Raw genomic sequence first — 18,498 nt, forward strand, 5'->3', positions numbered from 1 at the left:
CAAATGCAAGCCATGTGCAACAGAATTCGGTTGCCACTTGCGGTCCCTGGCCGCCATTTGAGTGTTCAGTCACCAACACTAGGGTGCGTATTTCATCTTTTCCAGTGGAATTGCTGTGCACGTAGTGATTTGTGGAGGCAAAACCCAGTTGTGGAAAAATACTGCCAATTCCACAAAACCGTAATTAAGCTCCGTCTTCCAATACAGGGAAGAAAATGGTTTGACTACCAGTAGGAGGAAGCATAGCTCAACAGACAGCGTTGGGAAGAAGTATAATTTCAGTGCTGTCTGTGACTCTCTGCGTCCCCAGAAATGAAAAACTTACGTCCTCCATGTCTATTCCCTCATTAATTAGATGAGGAAAAACTATACTTAGCTTTCCTACACAGATGCTACAAACAGCTCGGTAAAGTATATAAATGATGCCCAATCTAGGGAAGAAAAATTATTCAGAGGAGGTAAATTTACCACTTCACTTGGCGAGGGGGGAGCAGAAAAGGAAAGAAAACAAATACAAGAAGGCTTTGTGGGAAGGAAGCCTGCCTCATCTCCTGATGCAGAAAGAAGCCAGAAGACATCAGCGACACATGCTGTCTGGGAGCTCCCGGGCTCCTGCAGGGAGAAGCCCCCGGGGGGAGCTGTGCTGGGCGGTACCACCCGTTACTGCTTCTAGCCATCCTGCATCCCCATCAGCATTCCAAACTGGGGAAGGGGGGGACACATGCACAAATCACACAATTTCATGCGAGTAGATGTCTCTCTACCTCCTGGGATCATGAGGGACAGAGCACTGGCAGAAAGGGATTTTGTGACCTTCCCCGAGATTTTCTTTTTTTCTGTGCTTTCTAATCGCTGCCGGGCCATGTGAGAAGCGGGTTCACTGGAGGGCTTTGAGGAATTATCTGTACTGTCCACACACTCGCTTCGTCCATTTATCTGATCCAAGTGCTCTGAAAAACTGCCAACTGCACAAAGAAGAAGGGATAAACACATTCAGGGAAATCTGGGACAGGAGAGGCGGGGAGAGGGGAAGAGAGAGGGAAGGAAGAACACACTGGGAAACATCCTCCCCTGTGGCTCGCCAGCCCTTATGGTGTCAGGCAAACGTTACAAACACATGACTTGTCGCGGAAAGGTGCCGTGGAGAAGGAGAGGAAAGAGGCGTCCGTTCGGGTGTCACTCTACCTGTCCACGAGTCTGCTCATTCTCAGCCCATGACTCCCCTTACCTAGAGACTCATTCTTTCTAGAATCTCTATCTTACAACCCTGGTAGTGACAACTCCTCCCCCTCGCTTCCAACCCATGGAAGGCCATGCTATGAACCAGCACCACCTTATCAATGCCATGGCCGCCCACTGTGCACTATGACCATCCTGGGATATCAGTGATCATCCTTAGCAATGCTGTTAATGAGGTGGACAAGGCTGTTTGTGGTAAGTGGACATCACTTCATTTCTTCGTGTAGACGTATGCCTGTGTCACCTGCTACCATCCTCCCAGGACACACCTACACTAAGCTCACGCATTAGTTGACAGGGGTGCGCCTGAGCTGTCACCTTGACTCCTCATGCCATCTGCCCCCTTACACTCTCCGCTCCTTGCAAACTCACAGGATGACAAAGCCTATGACCCACTGTGTTACTCAGTGGCTCACTACATCTTCCTGGCTTTTCCTCTAGGCAGTGTGTCATTCGCTCTGTCCTGAGGTTACCGGACCAGTGCTAAGATCCTTTCCCCTCTAAGCCAGCCGTGCCTTCTTTATTTTTAACCTTAGTAACCCTTAAGAGACACTGGAGGTGTTTTTTTTGTTTCCTTGTTTTTAGTTAGAAAATTAGGACTCCCCTCAGGAGAGGATCCCAAGAGAATGTAACCATGCAGGAAGTGACAAAAAAATGGAAAATCACTGACGTCTGTCTGGGCAATGGCACAGACAAAGAGTAAAAGTTTCTGAGCAGAAGTAACATGCGGAGTCCCCCCAGATAAAAGGTGAACAGCCTCCCCTTTCGGTTCTTCCTACTCTTGCTTTCGCAGACTTTCAGTTTTCTTTCTTTTTTTTTTAAATCACTGATAGTTTATCTTTGTCCCTCCAGAAAAAGCAATGCTTATCTCATTTTGACTTCTAAATGCTGTGTTACAAGCCCCCCGTGCTTTAAAAACCATCAACACGATCATCACCTTAAGCTTTGCAATCCATGCAGAGAATCTGATACCATTACAAATGATCCTTTGAAAGACCAGCAGGCACATTTTAAAGCACATGACACTCTTGGCCTAGGGAAGAGTTAGGCTGGATAAGACTTAACTCACATTTCTGTTCTGCTGCTGAATGTACCACTCAATTCAATGTACCACTCAAGTTTGGCCTTTGTGCACGGAGTGGGCACCTGCCCTAGAGATGGGGTCCTCGCTAAGGGCAGCTGGGACTTGGGAGAGTGCTGTGGGTGCAGGAAAAGATTCAGACTTCCATGTGACACCCATGTGACCTACAGAGGAAGACAATCCTAAGGGAAGTATCAGCAGCCTTCCTGCTCCCATCCGCCCAACTCAACCTCACTCAAGTCCATCTACTCTGTGCTCTCTAAATAAAGAAATCAACAGCTCAAGGACTTGATAAAAACTGCATCACAAATCAAACACCTCATCTCGAAAACCTTAAGCTTCCTTTTGGGTAAGTTACATACTCTTCTCCTTGCTAATCCAGGTGGGTGGGACCCTTGACAAGTACAAAATGAAAAGCTGATTCTCTTCACAATGAATAATGGGTTTATTCGAGCACTACACCTAAGACTTCAGGACTTTTACTTTTCACTGATTCAAAAGCAATGTAGTCATGAAGAAAGAGAAAGAGTTATAAAGCTGTACTTCCCTAAATACCCGAATGTGAATATATGGTATTCTTTTCTATCATCCCTCCCTCTTGCCTCTACCACCTCATTTCATAGCCCTGGATATAAGCTGCATTTCTGTTCTGCCAGTGGTGGATAATGTCACCTTAATGTTCTGTAAATGTCAAGGGTTCTTTCTTTTTGACGGTGGAGCAATATAAAAATCAACAAATTTAATTTTACTACAGTCACGGTTTTCAGATTTCCTAATTACCCTTGGCCATGAGCAGATCAGCTCATCTCTCTATTCTGTACAGCCCCCAAGGTCTTTGATTATTTTTAGTGTGTGTATGGGGGAGACACAAGGTGGTTTGAATCAATTAACCAAAATGCATGGCAGGACCTAAGCAGTTTTTTTTTTTTTTAATTATGAAAGTAATCAATCAACTGCTTAGATACCATTTCCCTCCCGTTCCCTTCAACACTGCCGATGGGGACCAGGGCATGGAGACTAAGTGATCCATCATATTAAGAAAAAATTTTAAATGGAGCTAAGTATACTCTATTCAGAGCATGATCATAAACTAGGAAACAGAGACCTTAGTAACCAGAAATATAAAATACTGAGATAATTCCATTTGACTTGACTACCAAGACAAACTAAAAATAATTAAGAATCTTGGACCACTAGGTTGTGTCTACCCTATTTCTACCTTGCTATTCTCTTGGCTTTATAAAAAAGTAAGGATAAGGGGAATTATCCTACATGGCAACAGAACTGAGGGGAAGAGGGAGAAAGAAATTAAAAAACCCGTATTATTTTTCCCCATGATAAACTAGAAGCACATGTGAAGCTTGACAGAAGCAAACTTTTCAGCAAGGCTGAAATAAACCTAGCCTGTAAAATGTGTTTTCTTGAAATGATCTTAAAAAGAGTTATGCTGTGAACATTCAGTGAAAAAAAAGTTCATAAAAATTCTTGGAATTATCCATGGTTATCAATATAGCGTATTGAATATAGCTTAATGAAAACATTTATCATAGCAACCCTAACCCATATCCACGTTTCATTTTTTTTTTTAAAGCATAAATGCACACTTTTTTGTAGAAGGATATGCTGTGCAAAAAAAAAAATGTTGTAAACCAAGTAATATTGTAAGTGCACTTGGCTTGGTCTGAGAGAAATGCAAGTTGGATCATCTAATGACATATTAAGCCTTTTAAAATCCTTTGAAGATACTGTCTCTGCTGTCAAGAAGGTTATGTCACACAAAAGTGCCACTATAAAGTGCTCTCCAAGAAAAGCCCAATCCCCTTGACTGCCTCACCACCACTGAGGGACGCCTGGGGAGTTTCTGTGTCCAGTTACCCAGAGACTGGGACGGCAACATGGGTCTGCAGTGGGGTCTTCATATGCACGTGAAATACCAATTTGAACTGTGTTGGTATTTCTCACTCTCTCCTCCCCTCTTAGTCCTAGATGCATGGAGATCATCTGGGAATCCCACAGAATAAGCATCTCGCTGCACTAAGAGGCTGGTGTGGATATCTATAGAAGTTATCTGGCACAACATGGCCCCATAACAGAAACCAGCTCCTTCAAAGAAACCACCACCCATTTCAACACCAGGAGGAAAGCTGGCTTTATATCGTACCTTATGGGGGACGTGAGCCGTTTTTTGAGGGTAATTTTGAGCACATCACTGTCTGATACAGTTCCTTACTCCTCACTTTGACTTAGACACAACTGTGCGAGACCTGCTTTTGCATCAACAACAGAGAACACCACACGGTCCTTAGTGAGTTCTGCCTGCCACCCGAGAATCCCACCGAGGCCCAGCGGTGAAAGTGACCTGGCTCTCAGGTCAAACTGAAGCAAGGAGGGCTTGCTCTACGGCCGCGTGGCCAGGAGGCGTGAGCTCAGTTCGTAAGAGCTGACCCCCCAAGTCCTAGACGTGGGGCCGTGGAGGGAGCGGAGCCGCACCAAACAGCCGCTGTCACTGCCTAGCGAGGTCAGCCTGGGATACCCGACAGCGGCCATCACTTCTCAAGGTGGCGGATGGAGAACGGGGGGACAGCAGGCTGCACGCCAGGCGCTTACCCGACAGCGTGGAGCTGCTGATGGTACTGGCGGGCGTGGTGACCTCGGGCTCCTCCTGAGCACTCTCTGCAGGAGGAAGGGCTGGCTTTTCTGGCTCCTCCGGCAGGTCTCTGGGGCAGGGGGCAGCCTCATCTTTCTCTGCCTCTGTTGAAATAGCCAGTTTGGGAAGTGGGCCAGAACTGAGTTTATGTCTGTTGCTTTCAGTATCTGAAGAGTTGGATGTGGATAACTGTTGCCTTAATTAAAAACAAAACAAAGTCATGTATGCATACACACTAGGAAACTGCGTTCAAGGAGACTCTGGGAAGCAATGAAGTAAAAACGGAACTAAGGTAAGCCTAACCAACGCACGTCTAGTGCAGTGGTTCTTACAGCATCCCCTGGAACTAAGGACAAAGGCACATTCTCGGCCTCCATCCCCGATCGAGCGGAGCAGACAGGCTGGGACGGGCCCAGCCATCTGTGTTCTCACAGGGTTTCCAGGAGATTCCGATGCTCCCTCAGGCTGAAGAACCACTGCGCTAGCAGCGACCGCTTACGACCTCTCTTAACAGGCGTTTCACATACATTTCGGAATATTCTGAACTCCAGCTGAATGTTTCTGTGGATGGCAATGTTGTGCTTTTCGGTTTGTCTCCGGGGTCTTCCTTCTCTTCTCCGGAATTCTGAGTTATTCGGTCTATGCTGCTGAAAACCTGCGAGGCGAAGCGTTGGCGTTTATTATTATATTCTCGAAAGAATTTGTCAGAAAAGCCCCAAACCTTGGGAGAAAAGTCTGAGAGTATGACAGAAGTTTCAACTGGGACTGTGTATTCAGAAGGTACTTTCTGACGCTGTTTACTTGAGTTCTGAGATGAATGATCCGTGTATCTATTTTTTTCCTCCCTGGAGTGGGGAAGCTACAAATTCATCACCCATTCGCCCTAGCTCGTTATGGACTTTGCATCTGCAAACACAGTCCACAGATGCTTTGGGGTTTCTAAGCCCCGGGATCAATGCACAGCGTAGATGACTTTTTAACCATGAAGTCTATCAGAAAAAAGAAAGTCACAGAGAAAAAGATTTAATGGCCACAAGTCAGGAGTGGGAAGGAGAGAAACGAATTGGAATTGGGTGCAAAGAGAATAATAAATGACCTCTTTCAAGACGTGTGTGTGTGGGGAGGCACTGCATATTTGGTTCTGAGTCAGAGGTGTTTGTTTGGCTTATAAATCACATACATAGATGGGCAGCTTCCTATGATGGCACTGGCGTTTCTGAAGGGGATCAGAGCTTGGGCAGGCCTGAGATCTCTGCAGTCCCACAGGAAAGATGGAAAGAAAAATTGGGAGCGGAGAGCCCGGGGCAGGAAGCACTCCCCATCAACACAGCCCCTTGCTGCTCTCGTGGGAGTGGCCCTTAAATGGCCTGTCATCTACTGCGGTGAGCCCCAGGGTGGCTAACGAACAGGAGACAGCGGGAAGGAAACAGAGTTCTGGGCCCTGCTTGGATGGGCCAGAGCACAGGCACGGGGGAAAGCCTGTCCTCAGCTTCAGTCCTGGCTCTGGGCGGGCTGGCCAGCAGCCCCTCCAGGCAGACCCCACCTCTCCATGGCCTTCCTTTAAACAGTGAGGGCAGCGCCAGCCCATTTGCAGACGCGCTCTTATCTAGTGGTCACGTACAAAAAGGTACGGAACACTTTATAAACCCTACACGTTACAGAAGAGCTGAACAATCACGACACAAAATGCCATGGCAACAGGCAATGCACAGCTACTGAAAATAGCAAAAGGGAGGTAGGGGCCCTCCATGTTCCTTTCCATTTTCCTAGGGCCCTGCCCAGTTTCAGGACTGTCTGGTTTCTTCGTGAATTTTTTCATCTTACCACTATCAGTAAAAAGCATCATTCTCAGACATCGATTTTATTACCTTCTCCCATTTCCAAATTTCTAGCTTGGCTTCCTCCGGCCTCTGTCATGTAACTTACATTTTCTATTACTGGCTACAAGACTTTCTCATTCCATAGCAACTATCCCCAAGGGTCCTAGCTGATGTCAAGGACTCCGACTGCTCCCTTGTATTGTATTCTGTGTGATACTAGGAGGAGGCTGTGCACACAGGGACTCAAGCTCAATGTTCTTTATTAGAGGATCAGAGAAATGGGGGACTCCTCCACAGCCTGGCACTGAACTAGACTCCGTCCCGCAGGGCGAGGTCAGCATATATATGGCTATCGTGTTCTCCGAAGACAGCACTAAGAGTCCAAGTCTGGGCCACTCACTGGTGGAGAGTGAAACAAGCAGGTAGGGACTCTGGATTATCAAGATGGTGGGGTCACTTTTCTGAAACTCAAAGGAATTTTAAGTACAGGAGACCCCAAGCCCCAAAACACTGTGGGTGGTTTTTAGGATCTTGTCCAGCTGCTCAGGGATGCCCACTATCTGGCCGGCGGGAGATTCTCTGGAGAGACCCTGCATGTTTATGCCCCATTTCACTTACTTTGGAAAACCTGTGTGAACAGGAGGAAAACTGCCTTATTTCCACATTAAAGTCTTCATCATTTGTGTCATCTTCTTCCTCCGTCTCCATGTGATGATACTTCTCTGATCGAGCTGCAGAGAAATGTTTGGGAACAGTTCCAATTACTCCGAATTTCAGCTTGTAATTTAGATATATTAATTAGGAGCTTCTATATCAAAGCAGCCTTATGTGTGAGAACTCACAGGTTCAAGACTGGAGGTTCTATCCTAAGTGGAGATAATTTTCTACAAAGTAAAGGTCAAATAATGTTTTATGTCAGATAATTCACGTACTATCAAAATAACTTGTATCATCCTCGGATTCCAGTTGGGGAATAAATTCTGCCTTCTGTCTCAGCAAACTGTTCCAGTCTAAAGAACGGAAGAATCGATGCTGTTTGACTTCGTAGGCACCACCTTGGGGCGGGGAGGGAGGGAAAGGACAGAGGGGAAGATGTTAAACTACCCTCCAAGCAAAGCTTTTAAGAACCCTCACGCCCCCAATCTATCAATAGAGAAATAAAGAAATCATGGAAATCTTACTTTTTCATTCAACAACCAACGCCCCCCCCCACAAAAAAATTTCTTCCCCATAATTTATCAGCAGAGGATTTGATTTTGCTAACAGCAGTTGCTACAGCACACTTTTTCTTTGTTAATTTTTCCATGACTTCCTCCATTTTTCAAAGGTTAATGATGCGGCCACTTAAAATCACATTATGCTGAACCTGGGGACATGGACGCACATTGGCCCAAAGCAGACTCGCTCATTACAAAACCAAAGAAATTCTAACAAGGCGCAAAATGTGTTCACAGCAATATTTCCTGGGGAGGCAAGGTTAATAAAGATGAATTTTTCCTGAATAGTATATAATGGTTTCCATTCAATTTTACTGGATTGCTCGTTAACATAGGTAGGACTTTGATTCTGTGGATTACAGATTCTTAAGTAAGAAACTGGCAAACCTGTTTGATAGATTTATAAAGCATGGGATGAAAATCAGTCACAGTTCTTAAGTTTTAGGCCTTTTTTTTTTTTTTTTTGCCAAGTCAGCATGACTATGCAATTTGGTAAAATTTTTTTAATTCAGTTCATAGTTTTATTTTATTATTTTTAAAAAGTATTTCTTTTTTTAAAAAAAAAATATTTTATTTATTTATTTGAGAGAGAGAGAGAGACCATAAGCCAGGGAGAGAGGGAGGGGGAGAAGCAGACTCCCCACTGAGCAGGGAGCCTGATGTGGGACTTGATCCCGGGACTCTGGGATCATGACCTGAGCTGAAAGCAGACACTTAATCGAATGAGCCACCCAGGCACCCCTCACTTCATAATTTTAAAGAAGGATTTGGAAGGGCAAGTCCCATCCCCCAGGAAAGAGAAGAAGGCCCACATGTTATACAGTCGTAGCGTGAGCATCAGGCCCCTGCCCTGCCCGCTCCCCCTCCAAAAAAACACTGTTAAGGAGGGAGAGAAGGAAGAATCTTTCCTGAAAAAACACCAGGAAGAGAGATTTCACACAAGACTAATAGAGGCTCTAATCGCCTCCCTGCCAGGAGACGCCCTGTAGGGGTGACGTAAATGCCTCTTTCATGTACTTATCATGCTTCCCACCCCTGTCCTCAGGGCAGTATGAAAAAAGAGGATGAGAAACGCAAAGTGAAGGAGAAATGGGTCTGGGTGTTGGGGCGGGGGAGCTGTCTGTGTGGTTCAGAGATGTGGCTGTGTCCCCATCAGACTGCTCTAGCGCAGGGGGCAGATTGTAGCCCCAAACCCAGCCAGGACAAACGAGTGTATGGAGAACAATGGACAGAAAAGAGCGAAGTGGGAAAATCACCCCAAGAAAAGGAGAAGAGATTCTTTGTTACTAAGCATTGGATAAGAATCTTTGTCCAGGACCGTGCACGGGCGTTCTCTGTGTTTCCAGCACAACAGCGAAGTCTGAGAGCGACCACGGCGGCGGCAGCGCTGGCCGGCTCCGACAGGAGGGCTGACTTGGACAAGGATTGCACTACATGCTAGAGGCATCTAGTTTCCTTTCATTAAATCACTGAGAGCAACCCCGCAAAGTAGGCATTCTGTCAACTCCATGTGTGGATGGGGAAACAAAGCTTAAGCAATAAAGCATACTGAACCACGAGCACCTGTCAAGTAAAATTTGGAGAGGCTGAGCTGAAGTCTGTTTAAAAAGGGCCAGGCCCATCCTCAGTGTCACAAGGCCAACACGCCCACACAAAGCTGCCAGATACACTCTCTTCCAGCGTTCTTAGCTCAGAGAAGCTGAAAGATCTTAAGCATCTATCCAGCTCCCTCACTGTGCCAACGACACTGAGGTCCACAGGGTCAAGTCCTACTGAGTGGTGCACCACACACACGCTGCAGGACTCTCACTTCCGCTGCTGTTCATGGGGACACACCAATGACAGCTGATACTCCGAGGTCGCTCAGCCTTACTCAGAGAAGCGCAGTTCTCTAGATCCAAGGGCTCAAAGGGCACTTCCAGACCATAGCAGCGGGAGGGTTTGGGTTTTCATTCCCCCACCCGCCACTCTTTGGAACCCAAGTCGGGGAGAACATTCATTTCATCTCTGCGGATGACGACAAGTGGGTCCTCCCCACAGAGTCACAGCCCATGGGTGACCCAGCTCACATTTCTCACCCTTTGGCCTTTGTGCTTCCCCCCTACCCCCCACCGAGAAGAGGCTCCCTGACCACGGAGTCCTGTTCCTCATGCACTTTCGCCGAGATGGGGAACAAAAGAATTAAAAGGACACACTGGGGAGAAATGACCTCTGGGCTAAACTGCTGGGGCAACATGGATGATGGCATTATGAGCCCTATACAAATGATCAGACACAGGAACTCAGGCAGGTGACAGTGCTCAGTGCAAGAATTCACCATGCAGGGAAGGAAAGGGAACGGATTATGTCTGGAGCTCTGGTGATGCACTACGTTAACGTACTTGGTAGCTTCATGACCACGTTTGCATTCAGTCCTCGCAATCATCCTGAGAGGGGTACAATAACATGCCCATTTTTCTAGATTAGGAAACTGCAACCCAGATCATGAAGAAACTACTCTGTATCTCCCAGCTGATACCCAGGTGGGAGTCAGTCACCTCTGAGCAGCTATGAAGTCCAATATACCAGACTGCCACTCAATACTTCACAAGTTCAAAAGTCTAGTTCAAGTAGGACAAGTTTCCAAATTTTAAGTTATGCTTCGCACTAATGTTCTCCCCCTTGAGTTTTTCTCTCCTTTCATGGAAGTTTCTTCCATTATGTTCTTCACACCCCTCTTCTCAGCCTCTCTAGTCTCTCAGGCAAATGTGAATTCACACATTTTCACGGTGCATTATTCTGCCCGCTAAATATGCATTAAATCCAAAATGCTGTCATTGGAAGCAGCATGGCAGGCCTGCGGGATTCTCAGTCTCATTCTCTGGGCCCTACTGGGATCTGTCACGTTGGACCTGCCTGTTTGGCAAGTACTTTCTGAAAATGCTAAGAGCTTGGGCAGGGCCTTTTAAATGTCTCTTTTGAGCTTCTGCTAGGAGATTCGCGTCTCTAATTGTCAAGCCCTGAAAAGAACACAAGTAGCAGTCAGGGAGAAAATGCACAGACAGATAACTCACAGCATATAGCATAGAAACGTGGGCGTGCTGACCAGCATCATAGCCCCGTTTTGCTGAAGTCAAGCCCAGTCAAGATTCCAAGCATTCTCAGAGGAGGGAAACAGGCAGAAGACTCAGTGGGAAAACTCTCCAAACTGACCCAAGAACACTGAAGAGAAGCGGGCTCTCAGGAAGGCATGTGCCAATTCTACTGTTATCTTCGGTCACACCTCAGGACAACGCTTCCCTGGGGCAGCTGAGTAGGACATATACATTGATATTTGTGTTGTTGCAGGACAAGCTGAAAATCACTCCTCAAAACTCTACCCCATTCAGAGTGTGACACAGATTCTTTGACCGCTACTCCTATCTCGGGGGGGGGCCAGAAAGCAAATGTGACTGCAGGTCACAGCGGGTAGGGAGTAACAACTTTGCTAGTCGCTTCAGACGAAAGGAACACCAAATAGGATGGGAAGAAATACATTCTGTTCAAAGAGTTCAGTCAGCTCAAAGGTAGGGGCACCACCATTTCTGGAACCCGGACGTCTATAGGGGAAAGCACGAGATTATGCAGGCAGGGAATAAAACTGACAGTCCAGTGGAAGCAGTGTCCCACCTGGTTCTAAGAGCCAGACTGGGTGATCTTTTATCCTCATGAAAACCCCGTGAGGCGGTACTTCTCTAAGCTCCATTTTACAGATGAGGAAATGAGGCACAGAAAGGGAAGCATCCTGCCCACAATCACACAGCAGAGATTTTAAACTCAGGCAATCTGACTGTGGAGTTTGTGCCCTTAATTTCCACTTATCTTGCCTCTCCTAGCCGAAGGCCCACTCATCCGCTGCAAAAGGCATACAGGCACATGGTACTCCAGGACGAGGCTCAACTCAAAAAAGTTTTCCCGAGCGAGCCCGGAGTTTCAATCTTCTTTGATATGCTAATGCAGTCAATGAGATTTTTCTGTACAAAGCCAAAGAGTAAATACTTTAGGCTTTGTGGGCCATACAATTTGGGGACTCAACTCTGCCACCGAACCATGAAGGCAGCTACAGACAATGTGTATGAATGGCACTGCTGTATTTCAATAAAAGTTTATTTACAAGATAAGAATATGGCCTATGGGCTTCAATGCATCATCATCAACTCTAGGAGCACAGCATACTTAAGCAAGAATGGAGCCCTCCAGCTGGGGGAAGCTGTGGGCAAACATGGAGAGTAACGTGTGTATCTGGAGCTGTTGCAAATTATCTTTGTCTAGGAAAAACTGAGGGAGAGAATGATTTGTTCAGTATTTTCAGATATTTCTATTACAATGAAGTAGAATGAGACAGCTCAGATTAAATACTCCATCAAGTCAACAATTTTCACTGCTGAAAATTATGGATACTATCTAGTGTGTATGTGTTGTGCTTATATTTAATATTTAGTCCCATCTAGATAAATTTATATACTCAGGTAGACTGGGACTCGATATTGGGATCTCTGTCTATTCAGAATACAAGAGAAGGAAGAGGAGGAGCAGAAAAAAAAAAAAAAACAAATAAACAAACTGTAAGTAGAACAGTTGAGGGGGAAAATAATCAGCAAGAAACAAATCTATTATCTCCTTAATCTTGAAAGCCAATGGTTTTAATCCTCTTTCTTGGGCTATGGTGCTGATCACCATGATGAGACAGCGTAGTTCAACCCCAGACACTCATTTCTAGTAATTAATTAGTTCAAGTACCGATAACCCATTTCAAAGCCTCTAGATAGTAATGGGCTGGGTCAAATCTTGCCGGGAATATATATATATATCCAAACAAAAAAGCTTCACATCTTAAATCCTCTGTTTTAATTTATTTAAGATGCATGTTTTTCAGGATAGAAGAGTTATATTGTGCCCTTGGAGGTTTTCTTCCAGACCAATTTTATTTATTTAAACAAATTGAGAATGACTTTTGCTTTGCAAAAAAACAAGAAAAACAAAAATCAAAGACAACCACCAACCCTCCTAGTGTACATACTGCTCTGAATCAGAAAAAGAATCCGAAATATTATTGTTATGATGTGTTGTAGTCATGTCCTACATCAACCAACAGATGTTTCTTATGCCAAAAAAACAAAGCACAAACAAAAACCTCTGAGTGCTCCACAAAGACATTATTTTTTGCATATTAGCAAAATTAAAACATATGTGCTCTAACCTGTTCCCAGTCTCTCCAGGGGATTCTGCCTAAGAAGCAAGGTAATCAGATCCTGGGCATCGGGGGGTGGCGCCTCGTCCTTTTCTGGCCAGTTGATCTCATCTAGAAGGGAGATATGTCATTTACAACTTTATTGCTCAAATGGCAGTCCAGGTCCCAACAGCCTGGAGGTTGCCTGGGAGTTTGTCACAGAAACAGAACTTCAGGCTCCATCCCAGACTGAATGAGAATCTGCATTTTAGTAGGATTGTCAGTTGATTCCTGGGCACAGTCAAGTTTGAGAAGCATTGTTTCACCAGACATGAACCAGCACAGCTTAACAACAAGGCAGGGAGAAAATATTTCAATAAGCGGTACCTTCCATTTGCTTTTTTGATTCTTCGTTTTTTTTTTTTTTTTTCTTTTTGGCAGACTTGGCTCAAAACAGATTATTCCTTCTAGTTATTAAGAGGACTTAATATGGTGAAAACTCTTAACACCTGTGTTTTAGATGTCCCCCTCCCAGGGAATCAAGAGAGTAAGATTTTTCTTTCCTACTATCCTCAAATGCGAATTTGGCCCCAGCCCTAGAGTTCTTCAGCTTCCAGAAACACAAATTAATTTTGCAAAAATAACTATTTCTAGAGACAAACAAAAGGCCAAAGTGTTAAGTTTGAAGACAAAAAATCCAAAGTAATCATAGTAATAATGGAAGTATTTAAAGTCTGTCATAAATATTAGAATATGTTCTACATTCCACAGGAGTTTGCCCAAAGATAAGGTGTGTGTGCTTGTGTGTATGGAAATGCAATAAAAACACGAGCTATTTCTGTGTGTGCCTGCCTCCAGCTTCCTCTGCTGCAGTTTAAATCTGATTTGGAAAATAAAACATGAATATGCATCTGAGCCGTAAGGCATGGAGAACAAAGCCAGCAATTTCTGCTTGTGTTAATTAAACAGTTGATTCCTCTTGCCATTCAGGCCTTAGTATATCAGAAAACAGCCTAGTTATAAATCCATAAACAGCTCAGATACTGTAGAAAAGGGTTATAGACTGCAGGCAACTCACAAATCTACTTTGTTAAAGTTTACAGATATGCCTGGCTTGCAAAGTCAACGATAGAGAATAATGCCGTGATTAAGGGACTCCTCATCCCAACATTAATTTTCCCTCCCTTTCCACTGATAGACCCTGTAAGCACAGTCCAGAAGGTGGCGGAGTGGGTGATGGGGGGGTCAGCGATGACTGATAAACTTTGAGGAGGAGAGGCCTTTTTGATCTAGGCTTCGGGGAAATTTATAAAAACAGCAGGTAGGGTAGTAATAGAGCCTATTTAATTATCATTTAGTTTTGCCACAAGCCGCATAACAATAGTGAGGGTCAGCGTGCAGGTTAAGATCTAGAGGTTATTGAATTTTAAATGAAAGATGAACAGCTGTTACAGAAGTAACATTACACCATAACAACCACCAATGAAATCATTAACAATCTGTGAATTAAATTTGCTTCCTTCCCATTCTCATTATTTATTATTTGGTAGATATTTGTTTTAGGGTTTATTACATTTTTGTTAATTTCTTCATTGTGCCATTAGCCATTTTCCCCCATTTATGTAAATGTTACCCACATTAACCTTTTCTTCCCTGGTGCAACTTTCCTATTATGGAAAGGAAGACTGGACGGCAGTGAAATAATTTGCAAATCCCATGTGAATTTCTTTTGCAGAAGAACACACCATAAAAATTGGTTACACTGCTAGTACATTTCCAAATTCCATGTTAACGAAACTTCCTCAGATCAATTTTCAACACAAACTGATCTCCTGAGATTTGTGAAAGTCAGTTATGTGCTATGATGAGTGAGTTCTTTTAATTTGTTGGCTAAACTGTTTGATAAGGGTTAACATTTTAGTAGTTAAAACGGCAATACTCCACAGAATTGCATGAAATAGCTGTTTCCCAACAGCCGCTTGAAGATAACTCCTGATGATATTTACCACTGATGACTTGTCCAAATAGCTCTTCTGGAGTATCCCCAAAGAATGGCACGCATCCAACAAGAAATTCATAGAGGATAATCCCCATGGCCCACCAGTCCACTGGCTTCCCATAGCCCTGCCTCAGAATCACTTCTGGTGCAATGTATTCAGGTGTGCCACAGACCTAAAAGATGATTGCAATATTAGAATAATTGGAATATTAGACATGAATTAAAATGAGCAAGATGGCTATACACCATTTATTTTGCCCAGAGTGCACCTGCTCAACCACATGGAACCACACGGACAAAGAACTTAGGAACAGCAATTATAAGTCAGTATCCATAACACCAAAGGCAATGAAATATTTAAATAGCAAAAAAGGGAAATTTAAAATGCTGCTGTAATGTTAAACTATGTGTAGTGAGTAATTTCGAATTGAGGGTGTGACCCTATTTGGTGGTTTTACTTATTTCATAGGATTAAAAACATTTTTAATCCTCAAAGTTAATATAATGATGCATTTTTAATCTGTCACTACCACAGATAGTTTTAGTATGTATATGACCAAAATATATTCACATCCTGGCTACTTCATAAAAGCATGACAGTTGAGATGTGTTTACCTTAAGTAACTTACAATGAACAGATTGTGGGCACATGGTAATGAGGCATGCTTAAAGGGAAATGGGCCATGGCTCGGATTTTAGCACCCGTGATTGTACAATGCATCATGAGTTTCATGAGTACTCTGCTGAGACTCCTGAATTCCTTACAAAAACCGTTTTCCATTTGTCTTTCTCACATTCTCACTTGTGTGCAATTACATCGTTCGTCTTGCTAATAGACCATAATGCTGGGGGAGGAATGTGGAGGAATGGACAGTTCAAAGAGGCCTAGGGAGAAAAATGGAAGCAATCTGCACTTTATTAAATGTAAGCCTCATACAGACATCTAAGCACCCAGTCCTAACGTGGACCTGGCTTACACAAGTTGATTCTGAATGTCACTGGCAATATCGTACTTTGTATCCTTCTCTCCAACTGAGCAGGAGCCAAGCTTACCTGTTTGTCCAGGAACTCTCGAGCATCCTTCTCGATATGACCCTCATAGAGATTGGTAGTCATGCTCATTAGTCCCACCTTGGATAATCCAAAATCTGTCAGCTTTATGTGCCCCATGGAGGTGACCAACAAACTATGAAGCAGAAGGACACATATTATAACACTTGTTTGAAGTTCTTTCTTTCTTTCTTTTTTTTAGGCTTTCTCCTTCTCCTGTCAATTTGTAACACTATTCACTATGGTGGTATCAATCTTTTTCATTTATTTATTTATTTATTTTAGAGAGAAGGGAGGGGCAGGAGGACAGGGAGAGAGGATCTTAAGCGTGGAGCCCAACATGGGGCTTGACCTCACGACCCTGAGATCATGACCTGAGCAGAAATCAAGAGTTGGATACTTAACCTACTGAGCCACCCAGGCGCTCCAAGGTATCAATTTTAATATAAAACCCAGCCTGGGAAGAGGTAAGGTCACATGAACATATTACATATGTGTATCTGGCTCATGAGTGTAATTTACAAGGGAGGGCCAGACACCCAGCCCAGCTAATCTTTGTTGGGGCAGCCACATACAGTATCATTTACAGGTTTAAACTTAGAAAAATCCAAGCATGGGACTCTGACATCTTTCTATTTTCAGAACAATAAAATAGAAAAGTGTTACCAATAATCCCACATCATACATAAGAACTAAGATAAGCAACCTATCTGTGATTTAAGTGACACATAAGCTAAAGAACTTGGACAGAAAAATGAACTACTGTTTAAGATTTTAACTTATGGCTCAAATTTAAATTTCTGTTCATTAAGCACAAAATGTAGATTTCTTATACAATGCAAAGAAATCACATGTGACAGTTTTATGAATTTAATTTTTAAACATTTTCATTTTCAGAGGAAAAATAAAATTTTTAATTAATTAAAACATTAAAGGAATAGAGGATGTGAAAAGAGGAAAAAATAGCTACTGGAAGGAAATATTCCATATTCTAACAGCTGTCTTTGTTGGGTAATGTTGTGAATGAATTTTTTCATATGTTTTTCTGTACTTCAAAATTTTCTGGAATGAGCATGAGTTAATTTTATCATAAAATTTTCAGCACGCTTAGAATCTTTACATATTAACATGTAATGCTTTTAGAGGTGTCTGAAATTAGTGGAGAAAGCATAAAACATTTAATAAATGGTGTCAAGATGAATAACTTAGTCATTTGAGAGGAAAAAAAGTATATCTGTATCTCAAATCAGACACTAAAATGAGCTTCATGAAGATTAAAAATTAAATTCAATATGAAATGGTGAGAGAGAACATAATATCAAGTCTATCATCTTGGTGTAGGACAGGGTTATCTATGTATAATACCAAATGCAGAAACTATCCAGAAAACAACTAGAAGCTTTCCATGAAGCTATTCAAAAGTGAACATAATAAAAACAACTTAAAAAAATTTAACTAACCCTGGCTTTATAATCATTTTTCTTTTGTTCCTTATAAGCTATTATTATAAGCAGCAGAGCCTTTAAAGTATTACATAAATATTATCATATATACTACCAAAATAACTCATTTGGGAACATTTTGGGAGAATTGCAAAACATGCAAAGCAGCATTAAAAGAAAACATTTTTAGAGACATAAGACAACTTTTTGTATTGTGTGTAAAAAAAGATGTTTCCTCGGTGTACATACTTGTCTGGTTTCAAATCCCTGTGTACAATTCCATAATTATGTAGATATTCCAAGGCCAGCACCGTCTCGGCAAAGTACATCCTGGCCATATCAACAGGGAGAGGCCCCATGTTCTTCATTAATGTAGCACAATCACCCCCTGTAAAACCCAAGCACAGGATTTAGCAGGTGGAGTATCAAGAAGACCATCAATTCAGATTACAGACCTTCAAAGCAGAATGGCCTCTACCCACAGACACAGCATCTCAAATTCCGAAGTGGAGGCCATGCACTGAGTAATCATGTTTCTAATTAAGATGTGGTATGGGGGAAAATATATATATATATATATTTTTTTTTTTTTTTTTTTTTCAAGCAGGAGTCCTCCTAAGGGAGGAGATTTGCTCCAAAGTGGAACTGAAATTGGAAGAACAAAATACACCAGCATAAAGCATGGGTTCTGGAATCAGGCTACCTGAGTTCAAATACTACCTCCGACTCTAACAGGCAGGGAGATCTTAGACAAGCTAGTCCCGGCTCTTTCCTCTAATATCAGGATGGTAAGACTATCATCCCTTTTCAGATTA

At 43.2% G+C, this 18,498-nt stretch overlaps 1 protein-coding gene across 15 annotated transcripts in view; it reads right to left on the reverse strand.

Moving 5' to 3' along the window:
• MAST4 (microtubule associated serine/threonine kinase family member 4) overlaps positions 1-18,498 on the reverse strand; it is a 550,957-nt gene that overhangs the window by 20,275 nt on the left and 512,184 nt on the right. For 12 of the 15 annotated variants that reach the window (XM_078067256.1, XM_078067255.1, XM_078067252.1 and 9 more), the window contains 9 exons: positions 17,933-18,071; positions 16,245-16,377; positions 15,199-15,364; positions 13,223-13,324; positions 7,720-7,842; positions 7,406-7,518; positions 5,495-5,622; positions 4,928-5,163; positions 765-965 (listed from right to left, as the gene is read on the reverse strand). In XM_078067256.1, coding sequence (XP_077923382.1) covers positions 765-965; positions 4,928-5,163; positions 5,495-5,622; positions 7,406-7,518; positions 7,720-7,842; positions 13,223-13,324; positions 15,199-15,364; positions 16,245-16,377; positions 17,933-18,071 — 1,341 coding nt within the window. The remainder of the gene's footprint in view (positions 1-764; positions 966-4,927; positions 5,164-5,494; positions 5,623-7,405; positions 7,519-7,719; positions 7,843-13,222; positions 13,325-15,198; positions 15,365-16,244; positions 16,378-17,932; positions 18,072-18,498) is intronic. The other 3 variants (XM_078067257.1, XM_078067258.1, XM_036106795.2) reach the window with 1 other exon arrangement.

This window comes from Halichoerus grypus, chromosome 2 (genome assembly GCF_964656455.1).
Source record: "Halichoerus grypus chromosome 2, mHalGry1.hap1.1, whole genome shotgun sequence".
Taxonomy (NCBI): domain Eukaryota; kingdom Metazoa; phylum Chordata; class Mammalia; order Carnivora; family Phocidae; genus Halichoerus; species Halichoerus grypus.